The sequence below is a fragment of the Ahaetulla prasina genome, chromosome 1, assembly GCF_028640845.1.
Source record: "Ahaetulla prasina isolate Xishuangbanna chromosome 1, ASM2864084v1, whole genome shotgun sequence".
Taxonomy (NCBI): Eukaryota; Metazoa; Chordata; class Lepidosauria; order Squamata; family Colubridae; genus Ahaetulla; species Ahaetulla prasina.
Genome location: NC_080539.1, coordinates 140,932,936 through 140,950,896, shown reverse-complemented (window position 1 = coordinate 140,950,896; position 17,961 = coordinate 140,932,936). Strand labels below are relative to the sequence as shown.

The window sequence follows — 17,961 nt, the reverse complement described above, 5'->3', positions numbered from 1 at the left end:
ATGGAGATTAAAAATTCCAGGGAGTTTTTCCTAAAAGGCCTTCTGCTGTTGCCCTTGCCCAATGCAAGATGCTAAGTCATCCTCCTAACATTAGTTGTCTAGGAGCTTCAACAGGATGGAGTTTTAAGCACAGATATGCATGGCAATGGAAAGCGTTAACATGCATTTTTATTTTTAAATTGGCTTTATCACTCCCACAATAAAGGATTGTGTGTGTATGTGTGACAGAGAGAGAGAGAAGACCTACTTTGGCAGAATTTGTTAAGTTATTCAGACAGCAACTCGCTGATGCAAAAATGAAAACTGGTAGACAAATATAATGCAGGACAGAATCATCTCAGTGACATATCAGTAATGTTTTCTTTTTCATCCCAGAAAGGGGTGAAAAACCTAGGAATTTCTAAATTACGAAAGAAGAGGAGCCATGTTCTACCACCTAACTCCACTTCTGTAAGACAAGAGACCTCAGCAGGCTTCTATCTATCTTTCTTCTGCCGACTTTCTATTAGCAGCCCTGTAGGGGAGGCTGCAAGTCCCAGGGACCAGATTCCGCCACCTGTTCCTCTGCAACATCGCCCCCCCCCCACCTCCAGCAGTTACCCCTCCAGACCATCAACACTGCAGCCCCACCAACCCTACTCCTTGGTTAGCTTGGACACAACACTTTACCTTTGTATTTCTCCAGCACGTCTTCGTAAGCCTGCAAGTACTCCTGTTCCTCGGTGTAGGCACGACCACCGGGAGAAACAGAACCAGCCATGCTTGAAGTTTTCACCCTGTCTCGATCAGGTCGCGGCGAGGCTCCCGGCCGCCTGGGAGCCTTGGAGAGAGAAGGAGAGCGGCGCAAAGAGGCTGGAGGGAAGGAGGGGTCTACAGCGGAGCAAGCGGACCGAGGAAACGCCCAGGCCCCCTCCCCCGGCGGCGTAAGAGCACGTGTGGGCCGCCAATCGGGAACAGGCTTCCCTCCCTCCCTCTCGGATATTCGGCTCCGGGATTTTTAGGAACGCGCGCCGCTCGACGGGAAGCGTTCACGGATGCCACCGGCCGGCTTTGTGGAGGTGACCCTCCGACTCAGGCTTTGCTCCCACACGTCTCCCGCAATCCCGTAGGGCTCTGCCGCATTCGCTTTCTCCCGGCTCTCGCTTTTTTTAAAAAACAAGCGAAAGCGGCGCGCCCGACGCCCAAAGTCGACCGGCGTTAGCTTCTGCTCGAAGGCACCGTAATATAAAAAAAAGGGGGCAAGGTTTTATTTCTCGGTTTAGCTGAACACGGAGGCTGTCGGCCCGACAGGAAAGGCTCGTTCAACCTCATTGCTACACATGTTGCGCGTGTTGACAAGAAAGGTTTGATTTGAAAGGGGACTCGGCGGGGCTGTCGTGTTAAGGAGCGCCCTCTCCGCCTCTTAACGGATTGCGGGAATCGGAGCTTGAATGTGGTTAGTGTAACAACGGTGGGGGGGGAGGGGGAGAAGACGACGTGACATTCTGGGGATGCATTATCCTCGTTGATGCACAATCTAGAGAAAGCTGGATCTGTGGGCAGCGTACGTACTCCGCGGCTGCAACCTAGAAATACACCAACGACGAGAGGAGTGCGCTGCCAGATCTGAGTTTCGGCTACATTGGTCCCGCTTTTTCTCCCGTTTTGCTCAAAGCACCATCAGATCCAGATTTTTATTTTCCCCCTGTCCGCCTTTTGAAACAGCTGTCATTCACATACCAGACCCACCACCAAGGCTTCCTTCTTTCCAAACCTCTTTTTCTCTCTCCCGTCCCGGTTTGCAAAAGCTACGGTTCTCCGAAGAGAGAGAGAAACCTGCCTCCCCGTGGATGGTCGAACGGAACTTTTGTACTTTTATTTAAGGGCACTTAAAACGCAACTCCGCCGACCCTTTTCTCTGCTTTGTGGGAGGAGACGGTCTCCTGCGGAGCTGGCGTTATTACCCAGCCCTCCCTGCCTCCGCTCTTTCTCTTTTTCTCGGTCATTTGCGAGCGGTTGTTTTCGTTTTCTCGGCCACAGCGTCACTGCTGAGCGGCTTGCCGGCCGTCTCCTCCTCCCCTGGCCCTCCACCCGGCCCCTTCTCGGATGCCTCGGACACGTCGTCGCAATGCCAGGAATAACTCAGCGCGTCCGTCCCCCTTCCCTTCCCTCCCCCCCCGCGCCTCTGACCCGTCTGAAGAGGAGGAGAATCGGTTTTGACCGACCACCCACCCTCCCGCTTCGGCTGGCCATGACAACAATAACAACCACCGCGCTAGAGCCGGGAGTGGCGGAAGTCCAAAAGGCGGAGCCAAAGTCCTGCAGGTGTCACCGCCGGTCACTGTTTCAAAGCAATGTGCCTTGCTCAGTAAGAACCACGCATGCGCTTGCTTGCAGAGCAACACCCCCCCCTCCTCTTGATCTCATACGTTCCCAGACTGAGCGCCCCCCCCCGCCCCAGCCCCGCTATGTCTGAGAATCTCGAGTCCGCCTTCACCCCGGCCACCCTTGACCCTACATTCCCAGTTGCACCACGCCTACAACAGAGATCTACTCCAGCGCACAAGAACTGCGGAGAGCCAATCCCGGTTATTATTCCACCTTTCTTATTTACTAGCCCGTGATTCTCAAGAACCTAACAGGGCGACTTTGCAGAGCCCCACGCTTTCCCGGTAGCATCAACTACAAGAGGACGCCTCGGGCTTTTTCCTGCGCCGCTGTGGCCACTGCAAGCCAGATCTGGCGGTCACCGGAACAGCAGGCTGGAAATTTGTCCCCTCCCTCCATCCCTCCTCCTCGTCGGTTTCATCTCTGCCAGGGCAAGTTCCGGAAGTGATTTGCAAACCGCAGTCCCGGAGCCGATGAAGGAACAGCGGGGCTAGGGACAGCGAGCAAAATCCCTTTCTCACGCCTTTCATTTTCCTAAACCTTCCACTAAGACTCGAAAACTGCCGCCTCCGTTCATTTGCAAGCAAAGAAAGGCGGATGGGAAAGACTCCACGCTTTTCCCGCTCCGGTTTACAAACGCTGCAAAGCAGGTTTCGTCTTTCAGGAAGATAAGATGATAGGGCTACTGCGAAGAAGAACTTTGACCGCCGCAGGCTCTGTGTTTTCTCAACGCTTCGTTTGCTCCGCTTTCTGGAGTTCCAGTCTTGGCAACTCTAGCAAGCTTCTGGACTTTTAAGAGGAATAAAACTGACTCAAGTCTCTTGGATATTGGCCGCCCAGCCAGATCCTCTACCTTTTATTATCGGAGGGGGAGGGCTATGGTCCGAAGTGGCGGCCGAAACCCATGTAAAACTCCTTCAAGCACAAGCCCAGTCGGACGGAGGAGGAGTTCCACTCCACACCATCTAACAACTGAAAGCAATTCCCATAGCCCAGTAGCACGAGCGTTTTCTGCGGCAGTGCGACCAAGTTTTCTGTACACGTACACACATACACCCCAAAATGTTAGCCATCTGTGTCCGTTACATCGGATGGACGATTTTCGCAAACTTCTACAATGCACTGCGCTAAATTTCAAGGCTTGAGCTTGCAGACGCTGCCGCTGTTCCGCGCCTACCCCAAACAGGTTTATCCGCCCAGACAGAAGAGCAGGCTAAAATAGCTTAGTCACCGATCCTCAAAAGCCGAGCCCGCTGGACAGCGATCTTACAATGTTAAATCCCTCGGAACTCAATGAAACTTAATTCCAAGTCGACACAGAATACACAGTAGTACACTATAAACAAGCAATAACCCATCACTTTACGCCTCTACCTTCCTGTATAATACACAAACGCCAATACACTAACCCACCATGCAATGGAAGTTTTTTCTCGGAATACCTTACTCTCCCATTTGTGTCTTACCGGCTATCCTGAGCACAGCTCTCTCAGCTGGGTCCAGCACGGATCCTCCTTGAATCTTCCTCTTGGATCTCTCATGTTTAGGTAGATTCCATGGTAGGGTGTCGCCCGGAGCCGGAGAGAGGGAGCCAGATTTTTGGCTGAAATCATCATCGTCGGAAAAATCCGCAGAGGAGGAAATGGAGCATCTGTAAGAAGCGTTTCCCGAGCTCTAAAGAAGAATACAAGAGGGAAGAAGAGAACCGTAAGCATAGTAGCGATAGCAACAACAGAGGCAGACATTTTCCCCTTCAGAACTGAGCAATTTTCGCTGTTTAGATCGCCCTCTAGGAAAATCAACCTGAAGCGGACACTACCGACCCATCGCTACTAACTGGTAGGCTAGCCGTGTTTGAAGGGATCTGTGGACAAACGGCTCACCATTGTTGCTTACACGCTGCCCGGGATATGCTAAATCCCACAGCCTGCAACGGCGCGGCGAAACAGCCTCAGTGGGAATGCATCTGGTGGGAGGCTTTCAGGAAGATGGGTGGCCCCGACGGTCTGGCAAACCGGCACACGAAGATCCACCCGAGTTGCCCAAAAATCAAAGCCAGAGGGAAAAGGGGCCGGGAAGACAGAAATGTTTAAAAGCTATAGCAGCAGCAGCTCCGGGTCACAAAAGCGACCTTTGGCTCCCCCACCAGGCGACGGGAAAAAATGAGCCCTTCGCTCTTGGATGAGTAGCGGGGGAGGGAAGGATGCCAGCCCCCCATTTCCAGGACGCGGGCCTTTTACGATGGCAGGGCAGTTGCCGAAACCACGCCCTGGTTAAGTCCCTTCCTTTCTGGAAGGGCTTTCAGTTCTTCCCTAAATGCTCTCCACCCCCCAGGTCACCGGGCCGGCAGGAAATGCGGGAGCGTCGGGAAGAGCACAAAAGGCAGGTGGCGGGGGCGGGGGGCGGGTAAACACTGAGCCGCCCGCTCGATGTATGACCGCGTCTTTTACGGCCGGAGGACTGGAGAGATTTTTCCAATCGCCACTGGGCAGCAAAAGCCGCACCGCCCGAAATGTAAACAAGAAAGGATGCAGCGCAGGCAGGAAGAACGGGGAGGAAAGCGCTCCCGGCTTGGAAAGCCTTCAGCCCTGCATTTCCTGGGACAGTTTTCAACAAATGATGATGAATGGGAGGAGGGGGGCAGAAAGGAGATGGGGGAAGGGGCTTTGATTTTACCTCCCAGTGGAAGGGAAAACATTGTTTACGTTTCTGCATCAAAGTCTGAGATTGCGCCAGGCCTTTGCTTTGTCATCTGGGCTGCACCCTATGAGAAGCAGCCAGCCGTGGTTGCAGGCTTTTGATCTCCTTTATTGAGACTTTCCATCCTGTTTTCTCCACCATCCTTTCTTCTTCCCAGCATGGTTACCCTCTACAGCATTCCTTAAATGGGCCTACAGCGAGCTTGCAGGATCAGGCAGCACCCTCTTTGCCTGCTAGCCTTCATTATTATGCAATGCACTCTTGCCACCCTCTTGGGATCACCTTTGTGGAGAAATTCCCATTAGCTGCTTTTTGGAGTGGGGTCAGCTGGTGAGAAAACTCATACTGAGTGGAACAACATCTCTGGCAGATTAAGGCAGTTTTCTCAGCAGGATTGTATAGCATCATCCAACCAGAACTATTGCTGTCCTGATGAAACAGCAATGAAAACAGGCGTTTTTGTCACACTATAAGGCGCCAAGTGACACCATAAAGCATCATCAATTACTAACAAGGAAAAGGAGTCATCATATGTAGATCATTTCAAAACCCTCTCTAGATCCTCACTTCCTTTATATTCGCACTTTTTTTCCTTTGCTCTTTGTCAATTTAGTGCAGTGATCATGACTGATACCTATATTTTTAATACAACCTTGTATGTTTGGAAATGAATTTGCAATTCATACTTTAAAAGTTTTTAACATATTACAGTAGTTGCATGGTACATTACTTTCTATGATCCAATATTCCAGTAATGGGAAAAAAAATAGAGATCCAATCTGATTTTATATTCCTTATTTAGCAATCATACCTAAGCCTTTTTATTAGATTATGAGACAGTGAACACACTGCCACACATTGCCACACATTGCTATCACACTGAGATTATCTGCTAGTTTGGTAATTATTTAAAGAAAAAACAAGTCATGTTTGTTTCTTAAGAAAAGAATGGACGTTATAAGGCTTAATCTCATTCATGACCTTAGATCTCAGAAGTATAATTCGATTGCTTTTTTCCTTCATATATTCAAGAGACACATGATTTCCTGATATTCAAAATAAATGTTGTGTTTAAGCCTTAGTAATTGTTGACTAAAATTAATTTCCAAAACAGAGTTACAGGGGAGTTTCTTTTAAATTGGGATTATCAATCCTTTCTTTGTGCTGAATCATGAGGAAAAGTTTACCAATCAAAGGATAAGGCTAAAAATAACCAGGAAAAAAAACCCTAATGGCCATTTCTTATTAAATCATATCAAGAGTTTATTGACAGGAGATCCAGAATTTGCCAATATTTTTGCACAATGCAAAAACCATGGGTTTTGCATCATTTTGAGTAAATCAGTGGCAATGCTAGTTTTGTAAATCATATTATGCCTTCAGTAAACAAACCATCGAATTCTGATTAATCCTCCACCATAAATCACAATGAGTTCAAACATCACACTAAGGAGAACAAACCAAATTCAGTCTTAGCAGGATATGAAGATCCAGCCAATATCAATTTATTATTTATCCTTGAAAGATACATATTAGTCTAATCCCAAAACCTTTTGAGAACATACTTTGTATTGCAAATTTTAATCTTATGTACTGAAGGAAATCCTGCTACGTTTACTTTCTAGCTTACTTCTGGGTAAGTGTGAGTCATATAAAAATAACTGATGATTGATAGTTTTTTTAGTTTTATTGTAGTTCATTTCAAATTAAATCATTTGGGATATTCCTGGATCCAAACAGTTTCTGGGAATCATTGATTCAACAAAAGATGAAAATGCATGAACTCAAATTATTAGTTTTTAAAACATCAATACTAAATATTATCCATTTGCTATAAAGAAGGGCACTTGTATCCATATGATTACCTGAGAGACCCAATTATTAATATCTCTACAGTAATTCGAATGGCAGGGTGTACAATTACAAGGAACCAACTAATGGCATCTTAATTTTGGTCCCCCAAAATATATATTAAACAAGCTTCCTTTTGGCTTGTGAATGGCAATTCAATATAATTTATCCAGACTTTTGATTAATTATATTATTTTATTTACAGTTTTATATGAATTCAGTTAGTTGCCTTTGTAGTCTATAAGGGGAAAACACTTTTAAAAATAAAAATTGAAATAGCAATAGTTTTATAAGCAATACAGAATAAAACAAAAGGAATTGTATTAGTTTGCTGTCTATCATGGACTTTGTTCAAGGTATACCTTAGATTACTTAATAATTTCCTGCTGTAGTGTTTTGCAATGAAGTGAGAAATACCTGTATATGAATACACTATTTTTAGACAGTTAATGTTGAGAGAGAGTAATATTTTTATTTTTAAGAATTCTTTATTCCTGCACATTCATTATTGCCATTAATTAATGTGTGAAGCATTTCATTTAGATATTATTTTTCATTTACAAATGTGTTTTCTTATATTTTTCTTTAGGTCTTTAAAAATCAGCTCTGGTTGTATTTCTGATTCTCATATGAATTTTTCATTTCCTGTCCCTAATCATAATACTGTTATCTGTGCTTTGAGCTTAGTGATAAAAAATATCACAGCTTTGATGATCGCACGAAAGGATTTATTTTTAGTCTTTCAGACAAACCAAATATATTAAAATAAATAACATCCTGAAGAAAAGCAGCTGAATCCTACTAATATCCTGTTCAATAGTTGTGCACCACTTCCCTCTACTGGATGTATCTGACCTAGTTATTTTTCCATTAATATGAACATATTTGTTGGCTGGAAAAAAATTTTAATTGGAATTATTACCAAACATGAAAGCCAACACTTTAAATGCATTTAAAAACAAACAACGGGATTAATTAATGGCTATTTAACACAACAATCTGGTTTACCCATCAGACTAAACCAATCAATTTGAGTTGGGGGATTTGGGGCTTAGCAAAAATATTGTATAAATTAAGTCACCTTGATTGTGTGAACACAAGCATGCCTTTAGACCAGGGGTCTCCAACCTTGGCAACTTTAAGACTTGTGGACTTCAACTCCCAGAATTCCTGAGCCAGCTTTGCTGGCTGAGGAATTCTGGGAGTTGAAATCCACAAGTCTTAAAAGTTGCCGAAGTTGGAGACCCCTGCTTTAGACCACGGGTGTCAAACTCAATCGTGTGATGTTTCATGACTTTTTTGCCTTTGCGGAGCTGGGGTGGGTGTAGCCTGCACGTGATGCATCCGGCCCGCAGGCAGCCAGTTTTAGACTATAGTTTGCTATAGTATAGTCTGCTTTAGACTATAATTGGGGTGCTGCCACAGAGAAGCTTCTGCTCCTGATCACCACATGAGCCAAACCAACTAGTGGGACCCTGAGAAGGACACCAATTGGATGGCATTAAAAGAAGCAATTACACTTGAGTCAAAGTCAAAGTCTAATAGCTAAAGGCAGCAAATGTAGCACCTTCAGCTCCTGTGTGGTGAGGTTCAATCAGCTGCTGTATTTAATAATTCAGCAGGTACTGTTTGTATCAGCTCCAGCATTTAGACTACCCTGAAAGGCAGCTCCCGGTGGATTGTGTTGCAGTCATCCAATGATGAGGTTACTATACTTAAGATCAGGGACTAGGCTGGCTTCCACAAATAAATGCGTACTCTATTATGTACATTGTAAGTAACCCTAGCACTTAAGTATGCCTATCAAATAGCACACAACAGACCAATGAGTCATAACTTTACAACATCTGAATACAAGGACACTAAACCGAAAGAGATTTCAAAGCCAACTTTTAAGATAGAAGAAATAATTCTTAGTTTTTGTTTCACTTGGACTAACAAAAAGATGGTCTATGGATTGGAACCTAAAGTTCAGAGTACTTTTGACTTAGCAGAAGTCAGTGATTGTCTTGGCCTTTTGCAATATTTTTTTTTCTAACTTTCAACCTAGCGTGTATGACATTTGATTATCTGGTGATCTCCCAGGGAAATCTACCAGGTCCATTCCTGTTTAGTTTTGAAGATTATGACTAAGGAAAAAAACCTTTCAGCGAAGAGGACCTATGTAGCTTTTACATCAGTTCTATCATTTATACACATAATTGCTAATATTTGTGACAAAGATAAAATGCTCCTTTTCCTCATTGGAACAAGAGTGCACATGTCCAAAAGGGTAATTTGCTATCCACCAATTCCTTCAAATAGAAATGCAGGAAGAGGAAGCATATGTGGCTAAACTTCATATACTTTTTCCATTTACAAAACAATGGTTTCTATGGAGGATGTTATGAAGAACAGCAGGCACCTTGATTATCATGAATTTATATTCTGTTGCTTTTGCAACCAAGAAGGATTTGCAACTCAGACAGGACTGTACCTTAGAATCACTGCTCTATCTCAGTTCATTCCACTGTGTAACTTAGTATTATGTTTGCCAGTCTTCCCAAACCTGATACGTTCAATAGGTGCCTGGGCTAAAATTCCCACACTATCTTGGGAATTATGGATACTATAATTCATATCTAGAAAACATCTAATTTGGGAAAACTGGCTTTCTCTCCCTAATTTCAGACAGCAGATCTACTAAGCGTTATTAGAGACTGGATCTCAGATCTTTTATATTCAATGTGCTTTACTACAGGCCTAAAAAAATCTAGCCTTTTGACCATGAGAAATCATCTATGGTTTATTTTTTAAAATCATTTTTTTTTCCTGATCAAGAGAAGACTCATACTGTTCGCAAACCTTTTTCAAGAAACTATGATACTGGTAGCCTTTGACCTATGATGACTTAATGACCGTTCAAAGTTACAATGGTGCTTTAAAAAGTGACTTACAATTGGTTCTTGCATTTATGGCTGTTGCAGTGTCCCTATGGTGATGTAATCAAAATCTGGTTGTTGGGCAATCGGCATGCCATTTAAAGCAGCTGCAGCATCCCACGGTCACACAATTGCCACTTGCCATCTTCCAGGGGGCTTGCAACAAGCAAAGTCAACGGGGAAGCTTGATTTGCTTAATGAGTGCATGATTCACTTAACAGCCAGAGGAAAACAGCTGTAAAATTGGGCATGACTTTGCTTATCGACAGATATTCCAGTCCTGATTGTGATCATAACTCAAGGACTACCAGTAGAATCTTTCTACAAGTATAACTTGAATTGAAATATGGCTTTTTGCTGTAGGGAAGGATACCTGCTGACCAGTGGTGAAATCCAATTTTTTTTATTACCAGTTCTGTGGGCGTGGCTTGGTGGGCATGGCAGGGGAAGGATACTGCAAAATCTCCATTCCCTCTCCACTCTGGGGCCAACCAGAGGTGGTGTTTACCAGATCTCCGAACTGCTCAAAATTTCCGCTACTGGTTCTCCAGAACCTGTCAGAACCTGCTGGATTTCATCCTTGCTGCCAATGACCGGAATGGGCACACCTAAAGTCTCTTTTCATTCCCTTAATCTAGCTTTGATTTACCACACTATATTTTAGTCATTCCCTTTTTCTTTCAGAGGTTTTTGATATGATGCAACATTATATTATTGTGTTCAGTAATTACTACTACATATACGCAGGTATTTCCAATGTTACTGAACTTGGTTCCTATATATCTAAATCAAAACATTACTGCAATGTAATAAACAAAGCATAACGCACAATAAAACATTCCAGAATTTTCATATGTAAACAAGACTATCTCTGCAGTCTGTCACTTTCATTCATGACGGTGATCTTCTCGTGGCATCTAAACTGCCAAATTTATTCACAGCACAGATGGCTATGATTTCTGGCAGCTGTAAAGTAGCTGAGATAACATTCTTCAGTATAACAAGGAAGATTTCTTTTTAATGGCTGGAGCAGTATTATATTAAATCAGAATAAAGGTACAACTAGAAAAAACATACTCCGTGTATTCAGTCACACTTGATCTACATATGCATTGCCTCTGCAATACTGGAATTTTGGGGGATTCTGTTTTCCAAATGGCTGAAGGGAAAGCATTAAAATAAGACCTTGAGAAGGCCTTATTTCTGTATTGTCAAATATTTTGTTCTGTCAAGGTCTTGGCAATCCAAAACCAGACTTCTCCCAGAGGCTTTTTAAAAAAGATTTATTGAAAGGGAAAAGTTGATAGGACACAGAAATCTCAGCAATTGGATTGTTTTCAGCTCTTGGTACCCATTTTATTTTCCAACCTGATAAAGCGAGAGATTCTCAGCCTGTTAACAAGTGGCCCCTGTGTGAACTGATGAAGAGACTGTTCCTTTGATTGATAGAAGACTATAAGAATGTCCAGAATGTGAATCTCTGTCTCTCTAGCAATGAACATATTATATTGCAAATTGTACTTTTTCTCCAAATATTCAAAGCCAGGAGTAATGGTATCCATCACGTCTTTAAGTTTTCTGAGTGATTTTCAGTGAAGATGCTACATACTCAAGTATGATGCTACATTCTCCTGTGCAGCAACCTAAGGCTTAGTCTTGCACATGAAGTATATTCTGATATCTGGAAATTTTCTTCTACTCATTATCTTTGGCTTAGTCTTTTCTTGCTTGGTATCATCATATATTTTATGTTCAGTAATACAAATGGAGGTCTTCAAAAGGCTGGCATAACGTGATAGAATGGGCTGAAGTAGCACTACCTGTAAGCCACTGTATAAATATTGAAGCGAGATGAATGCAGAGGATGGCAATGATGGAAGAAATCAGATCCATGTGGATGAAGCCTTCCTGGATCTTAAAATTCCTAAGGTCCAGGAGTCTGAAATGTTTCCTAGGGGTAAAGGCCTAATATCTCACTCTGCTGTCTGCTAATCAACATATAAATGCCAAGGTTCTTGACTTGGCACTTGTAGATGCCAATAGGGGTGTTTATTTTATTTTTTTAGAATTTTTTTGTTTGTTAATTAAATGGGACAAAACAAACTGAAACAAATGTCATAATCTTTATTCCCTAGAAATCTCCTTGCTCTCTGCAATTTTACTTTAAAAAGAAAAGTAAAGGGAAACTCCAGCCAATGTTCTGTTCCTACAGGAAAAAGAAAGCGGAGGAACATGAGGTACAGGAAGTCCTCAACTTACAACCATTCAGTGACCGTTTGGAGTTCAAATGGCATGGGGGGAAAAGTGAGGAATGTATTTGTGAAGGTTGGGGTGTCCTTTTGCAACCTTCCAACGAGCAAAGTCAATAGGTAAGCCAGATGCACTTAACACCTGTATTACCAACTTAACTGCGGTGATTCACTTCACAACTGTGGCAAGAAAGGTCATAAAATGGGGCAAAACTCACTTAACAACGGTCTTGCTGAGCAATGATTTGGCCTCAATGGCTATTGTAAGTCAAGGACTACTTTATCTGTGTTTCAGGACCTCTCCAGATGGGCATTGGAGAAACACCCGGCAAGTTTGCTTTCCAGTAAACTGGTATTTTGTGATCAGCTGCACTCACGGTGGCTTCAACATTAAGGTTCCTCTTAGTAGGAAATCCTGAGCCTGTATTATTGGAGCAATACAGCCTTCTATAAGAAGCCTGGTTGCTAAAATGCTAGTTCTGTATCACAATCTTTCTGTAATTGTTTTGGTATCTGCCAAATTCCTTAACAGTGATCAACTCCCACAGCTTGCTGCTGAGGAAACAAGCTATAAACAGGCAGTGGGTTTGAGGCAAAGACCTTGATAAACAAGGAGGGCAGTACTATGGCAAGGAGGAAGATTCAGGGTTGGCATATGAAGGTCAATGCAGTCTGCATTTCAAAGTAATGTTGTAGTAGAGAGTTTGTAGGTTCAGTTTAGAAGTGTTGTGGTCCGCCAGCAGCCTGCGGAGCTGGCAACAGACTGGGACAGCAATGAGGCTAAGGTGAGGCCAGGGCCATCAGGGAGTGAGGTGCGGACTCCAGAGCCTCATAGTAGTGAACAGAGGAGCCTGTTCCTAATACACGCATGAGAAAAGCTGCCAGTAGGCAAGAGCAGCTCAAGCAAAGAGGACAACTCGGGAGTAGGGCCAAGAGATGATTGGCCCCTCACATAAGGCTTAAAACAAACCAGCAACGGCATTTGGGCTTTGCCGGAAAACAACGTTGGTAGCTTCGTCTTCTTCGTCTATGTTTTGCATTTATTTTTATATCTGTGACTTCTGAACGTTTGCCAAGAAAGGCCTTTGGCAGTTTGCCTAATTGGACCAAGGTTGGTGATAGGACTGAGGAATTTGTGTTGGGAGGAATTTGCTTTAATTTAGTTGAACTACGCTGGGAATGAAGTAATTCTCAGCTGTTCAAATAAAGTTTGTATGTTTTTTCACTGACAGTTTTTTACTATCTACTTGGGCTTGGGTCACAACAAGAAGTTACAAAGCAAACTATTGACTCTTAACTGATCTTGTATTGCTTGAACCTGTCATCAAATTGTCTTGAACCTGTCATCAACCCTTTCCAGAGCTTGGGGTATGAACTTAATAGTATAGGTTGTAGGCTTATCTTTTCAGAGGTTTTACCAGTACATAAGGAACAAAAAGGTAAAGGCCAGCGTATAATGGAGTTTAATGTGTGGCTAAAGGAGTGGTGTAAAAGGGAAGGCTTTGGTCTTATTAGTCACAATGTCTGCAACTGGTCCAATGAAAAACTGTACAAAAGAGATGGATTGCATCCATCAAAGAAAGGGACTGAGTTACTTAGCAATAAATTCACAGATTTTCTGAATAAACATTTAAACTGAACAGTGGGGACAGAATTAATTGATACAGAAAATTTCTGTCCCCAGCAATCCAAAATTAAAAGGGTTATCAGCGCATGTAACATAGATGTCTGTGTGGGTAAGACTATCAGCCCTCCTATCAAGCAAAACCAAGCATTTAATAGTGAGTGCCATACCATGTGCAGTAAACCAACAGGTGGCAAGAAAGTAGGGACAGTCAGGCACAACACAGGTTATGTAGACAGTAAACACAAGGTCAATCCAAATGGACTCAAATGTCTATACACCAATGCACAGAGTATGAGGAATAAACAGGGTGAATTAGAAATTCAAGTAAATGAGGGCAGATATGATATTGTTGCCATTACGGAAACTTGGTGGGATGAAACTGACAAATGGAACATAAAACTAGAGGGATATAAATTATTTAAAAGAAATAGACCAAATAAAAGAGGAGGTGGAGTTGCACTATATATAAGAAATAACTACATCTCTACAGAAATAGAGCACAACAATGATGAAAATCATCTTGAATGTATTTGGGTCAATATAAAAGGGGTGAAAAACGATATTGCCATAGGTCTATACTATAGGCCACCCAACCAAACAGAGGAAGTAGATGAACTTTTTGCTAGTCAGCTAACTAAGGTATGTAGGAAACAAAGTAGTAATGGGGGATTTTAACTACCCTGACATCAACTGGGAGACAAACTCTGCACCAAGCGGAAGATCCAACAGGTTCCTAACAAACCTAGCAGACAACTTTGTTTCCCAAAAAGTAGAGAAGGCAACAAGGGGATCAGCCTTACTGGAAGGTGTTGAAGCTACAGGAACCTTGGGGGCAAGTGACCACGCAATATTGGAATTCAACATTAAGCAAACACAAGTAGTAGAACAAAGTCAAACTAGAGTCTTGGACTTTAAGAGAGCTAATTTCAATAAACTTAGAGAGAGCTTGAGAAGGATTCCATGGATGAGAATCCTCAGGGGGAAAACAACTCAAGAAGGTTGGGAAATTTTGAAAAGTGAGATTATAAAAGCCCAGTCTAGCACAATACCAATGAAGAAGAAAAATAATAGATCTCAAAAGAAACCAGCATGGATGCATAAAGAACTATCTGACAAATTGAAAGACAAAAAGGACAAATATAAAAAGTGGAAAGAGGGGCAAATAACTAAGGCAGAATATCAGCAAATAGCCCGAGCCTGTAAAGATGAAGTGAGGAAAGCTAAGGCTCACAATGAACAAAGGCTAGCGACAAAAGTAAAAAATAACAAAAAAAGCTTCTTCCAATATGTTAAAACAAGAAAAAAGTCAAGGAAACAATTGGCCCATTGCTGGGAGAAAGTGGCAAGAAGATGACAAGCAATAGGGAGAAAGCAGATCTACTTATTTTTTGCATCTGTCTTTACACAAAAGGAAAAAACAATCCAACCTATCAAAAACAGCACCACAAAAAACAGATTAGAAACACAAGTTAAAATAGGGAAGAAAATGGTAAGTGAACACTTGTCTACACTAGACGAGTTCAAATCACCAGGACCGGATGGATTACACCCCAGGGTTCTGAAGGAACTGGCAGACGAAATCTCAGAACCACTGAACTATATCTTTCAAAGATCCTGGAGCACAGGGGAGCTGCCAGAGGACTGGAAAAGAGCTGATGTAGTTCCCATCTTCAAAAAAGGGAAAAAAACAGATCCAGGAAACTACAGACCTATCAGCCTGACCTCAATACCGGGGAAGATTCTGGAAAAGATAATCAAGCAACGAATCACCGAACACCTAGAAGCAAACAAAGTAATGACCAAAAGCCAACATGGGTTTGTCAAAAACAGATCATGCCAGACTAATCTTATTGCATTCTTTGACAAAGTGACAAAATTAGTAGACCAGAGGAATTTACTTGGACTTCAGTAAAGCATTTGATAAAGTAGATCATAACCTACTACTAGATAAAGTAGAAAAATGTGGGTTAGACAGCACCACCACCAGATGGATCCGTAACTGGCTGACCAACCGCACTCAACTTGTAGTCCTCAACGGAGTACCCCAAGGCTCTGTTTTAGGCCCAGTACTCTTCAACATCTTCATCAATGACTTGGACGAGGGGATAGATGGGGAACTCATCAAATTTGCAGATGACACCAAGCTGGCAGGAATAGCCAACACTCCAGAAGATAGGCTCAAATTACAGAAAGATCTTGACAGACTTGAACATTGGGCGCTATCTAACAAAATGAAATTCAACAGTGAAAAAGTAAGGTTCTACATTTAGGCCAAAAAAACAAAATGCACCAGTACCGTATATGTGGTACCTTGCTCAATAGTAGTACCTGTGAGAGGGATCTTGGAGTCCTAGTGGACAACCATTTAGATATGAGCCAGCAGTGTGTAGCTGCTGCTAAAAAAGCCAACACAGTTCTGGGCTGCATAAACAGAGGGATAGAATCAAGATCACGTGAAGTGTTAGTGCCACTTTATAATGCCTTGGTAAGGCCACACTTGGAATACTGCATTCAGTTTTGGTCGCCACGATGTAAAAAAGATGCTGAAACTCTAGAAAGAGTGCAGAGAAAAGCAACAAAGATGATTAGGGGACTGGAGGCTAAAACATATGAAGAACGATTGCAGGAACTGGGTATGTCTAGTTTAATGAAAAGAAGGACTAGGGGAGACATGATAGCAGTGTTCCAATATGTCAGGGGCTGCCACAGAGAAGTGGGAGTTGGGCTGTTCTCCAAAGCACCTGAGGGTAGAACAAGAAGCTATTGGTGGAAACTGATCAAGGAAAGAAGCAACTTAGAAATAAGGAGAAATTTCCTGACAGTTAGAACAATTAATAAGTGGAACGACTTGCCTGCAGAAGTTGTGAATGCTCCAACACTGGAAATTTTTAAGAAAATGTTGGATAACCATCTGTCTGAGATGATGTAGGGTTTCCTGCCTGGGCAGGGGGTTGGACTAGAAGGCCTCCAAGGTCCCTTCCAACTCTGTTGTTATTATTATTAAATTCAACGTAAATGTCCTCTATAATATGTTTGATTTTATAAATCAGTGTTTTTCAATCTAGTGCACAATAACAGGTACTATGTCTACCAAAGTCCATGGTGGTTGGGAATTCTACAGACTGAAGACTAGTACATCAGGAAAAATACAGTTGGGAGAAGTCTGCCAGAATTCATTGAACTGAGAGGGTGGAAAACATTACTTACTGGCTTTCGAGTAGGTGTGACTTGAACGGAGTGGTAGAATTCCGGCTGGACCCTGCTACTCTTCTTGATTTTTCTTTTCTTAACTGATGTTTCTTGTTCACTCACTTGGCGTCCTTCTACCAGGGGCTGTATTTCTTCAAGGCGAGGGACTACACGCCTTCTAACATGGCGTGGACTTGCTCTGAAACCCTGTTAAAAGATTGCCATTAAATCATATTAGGTCTACTGGTTCATGTATTCTGTGCAACATGCATATCGTATCAAGTACATCTAGTGGTTCTATCTGCAGAATTTAGTCTGCTTTGAAATATTAGCAAAATTATTTATTAAAATGTTCATGTTAAGTCTCAATCTTTTCTCCTATAAATAAGTAAAGACTGAGCTAATTCATTCAAAACCCAAGGATTCAACCAAAATCACTGCAGAATCTTGGTCCCAAGGCCCAAACCCCCCAAATGGTACAAAAGATTGATCATGGTTCTCCATACTGAAAAATGCTAAAAGGGAAATCAGAAAACTATATCACTTCATCTAATTGAGCAGGGGTTGGACTAGATGACCTATGGTGGTCCCTTCCAACTCTGTTAATCTGTTAATTGGCACTATAAATAATTCACTGTGATGACCAAAGGATAAGAGCTGCAGAAGAGGCTTTTTAAGAAGCCTATCCTGTCAGAGATTCATTGCAATGGCACCCAGTAGAGGGATTTCAATTGATTACTGTGGAATATATTCCCTCATGAACCGAATTTAAACCCCATTCACTCTGCCCTTAGAGAAGATCTAGGCTACAACTATCACATCAAGTATTCCGTGATTAATTTAAAATACTTGGTGAAACTCTACAACTTAGTTGCATTTTCCATCCGGCATTTTAATTATGTTTATGGCTTCAGGACAAAGATGAAATATACTGTGAATCAAATAAATGAACATATTAAAAAGAATAGACACAATTCAGCCAAAATTAATTTCCTTTGAAACTGTATCAGTATCCCTGATGGAATTATCTACCCTTTGTTTTTGTTTTTTCTGAAGC

The 17,961-nt window shown here is 42.5% G+C and overlaps 1 protein-coding gene across 10 annotated transcripts in view; it reads right to left on the bottom strand.

The window, feature by feature from the left end:
* Positions 1-17,961, bottom strand: part of DST (dystonin) — a 381,039-nt gene that overhangs the window by 334,305 nt on the left and 28,773 nt on the right. For 6 of the 10 annotated variants that reach the window (XM_058176721.1, XM_058176728.1, XM_058176801.1 and 3 more), the window contains exon 1: positions 670-775. In XM_058176721.1, coding sequence (XP_058032704.1) covers positions 670-760 — 91 coding nt within the window. In that variant the 5' untranslated portion in view covers positions 761-775. Of the gene's footprint in view, positions 1-669; positions 785-3,833; positions 4,042-4,250; positions 4,269-16,922; positions 17,112-17,961 lie in introns of those variants that run through there. The other 4 variants (XM_058176775.1, XM_058176818.1, XM_058176703.1 and 1 more) reach the window with 3 other exon arrangements.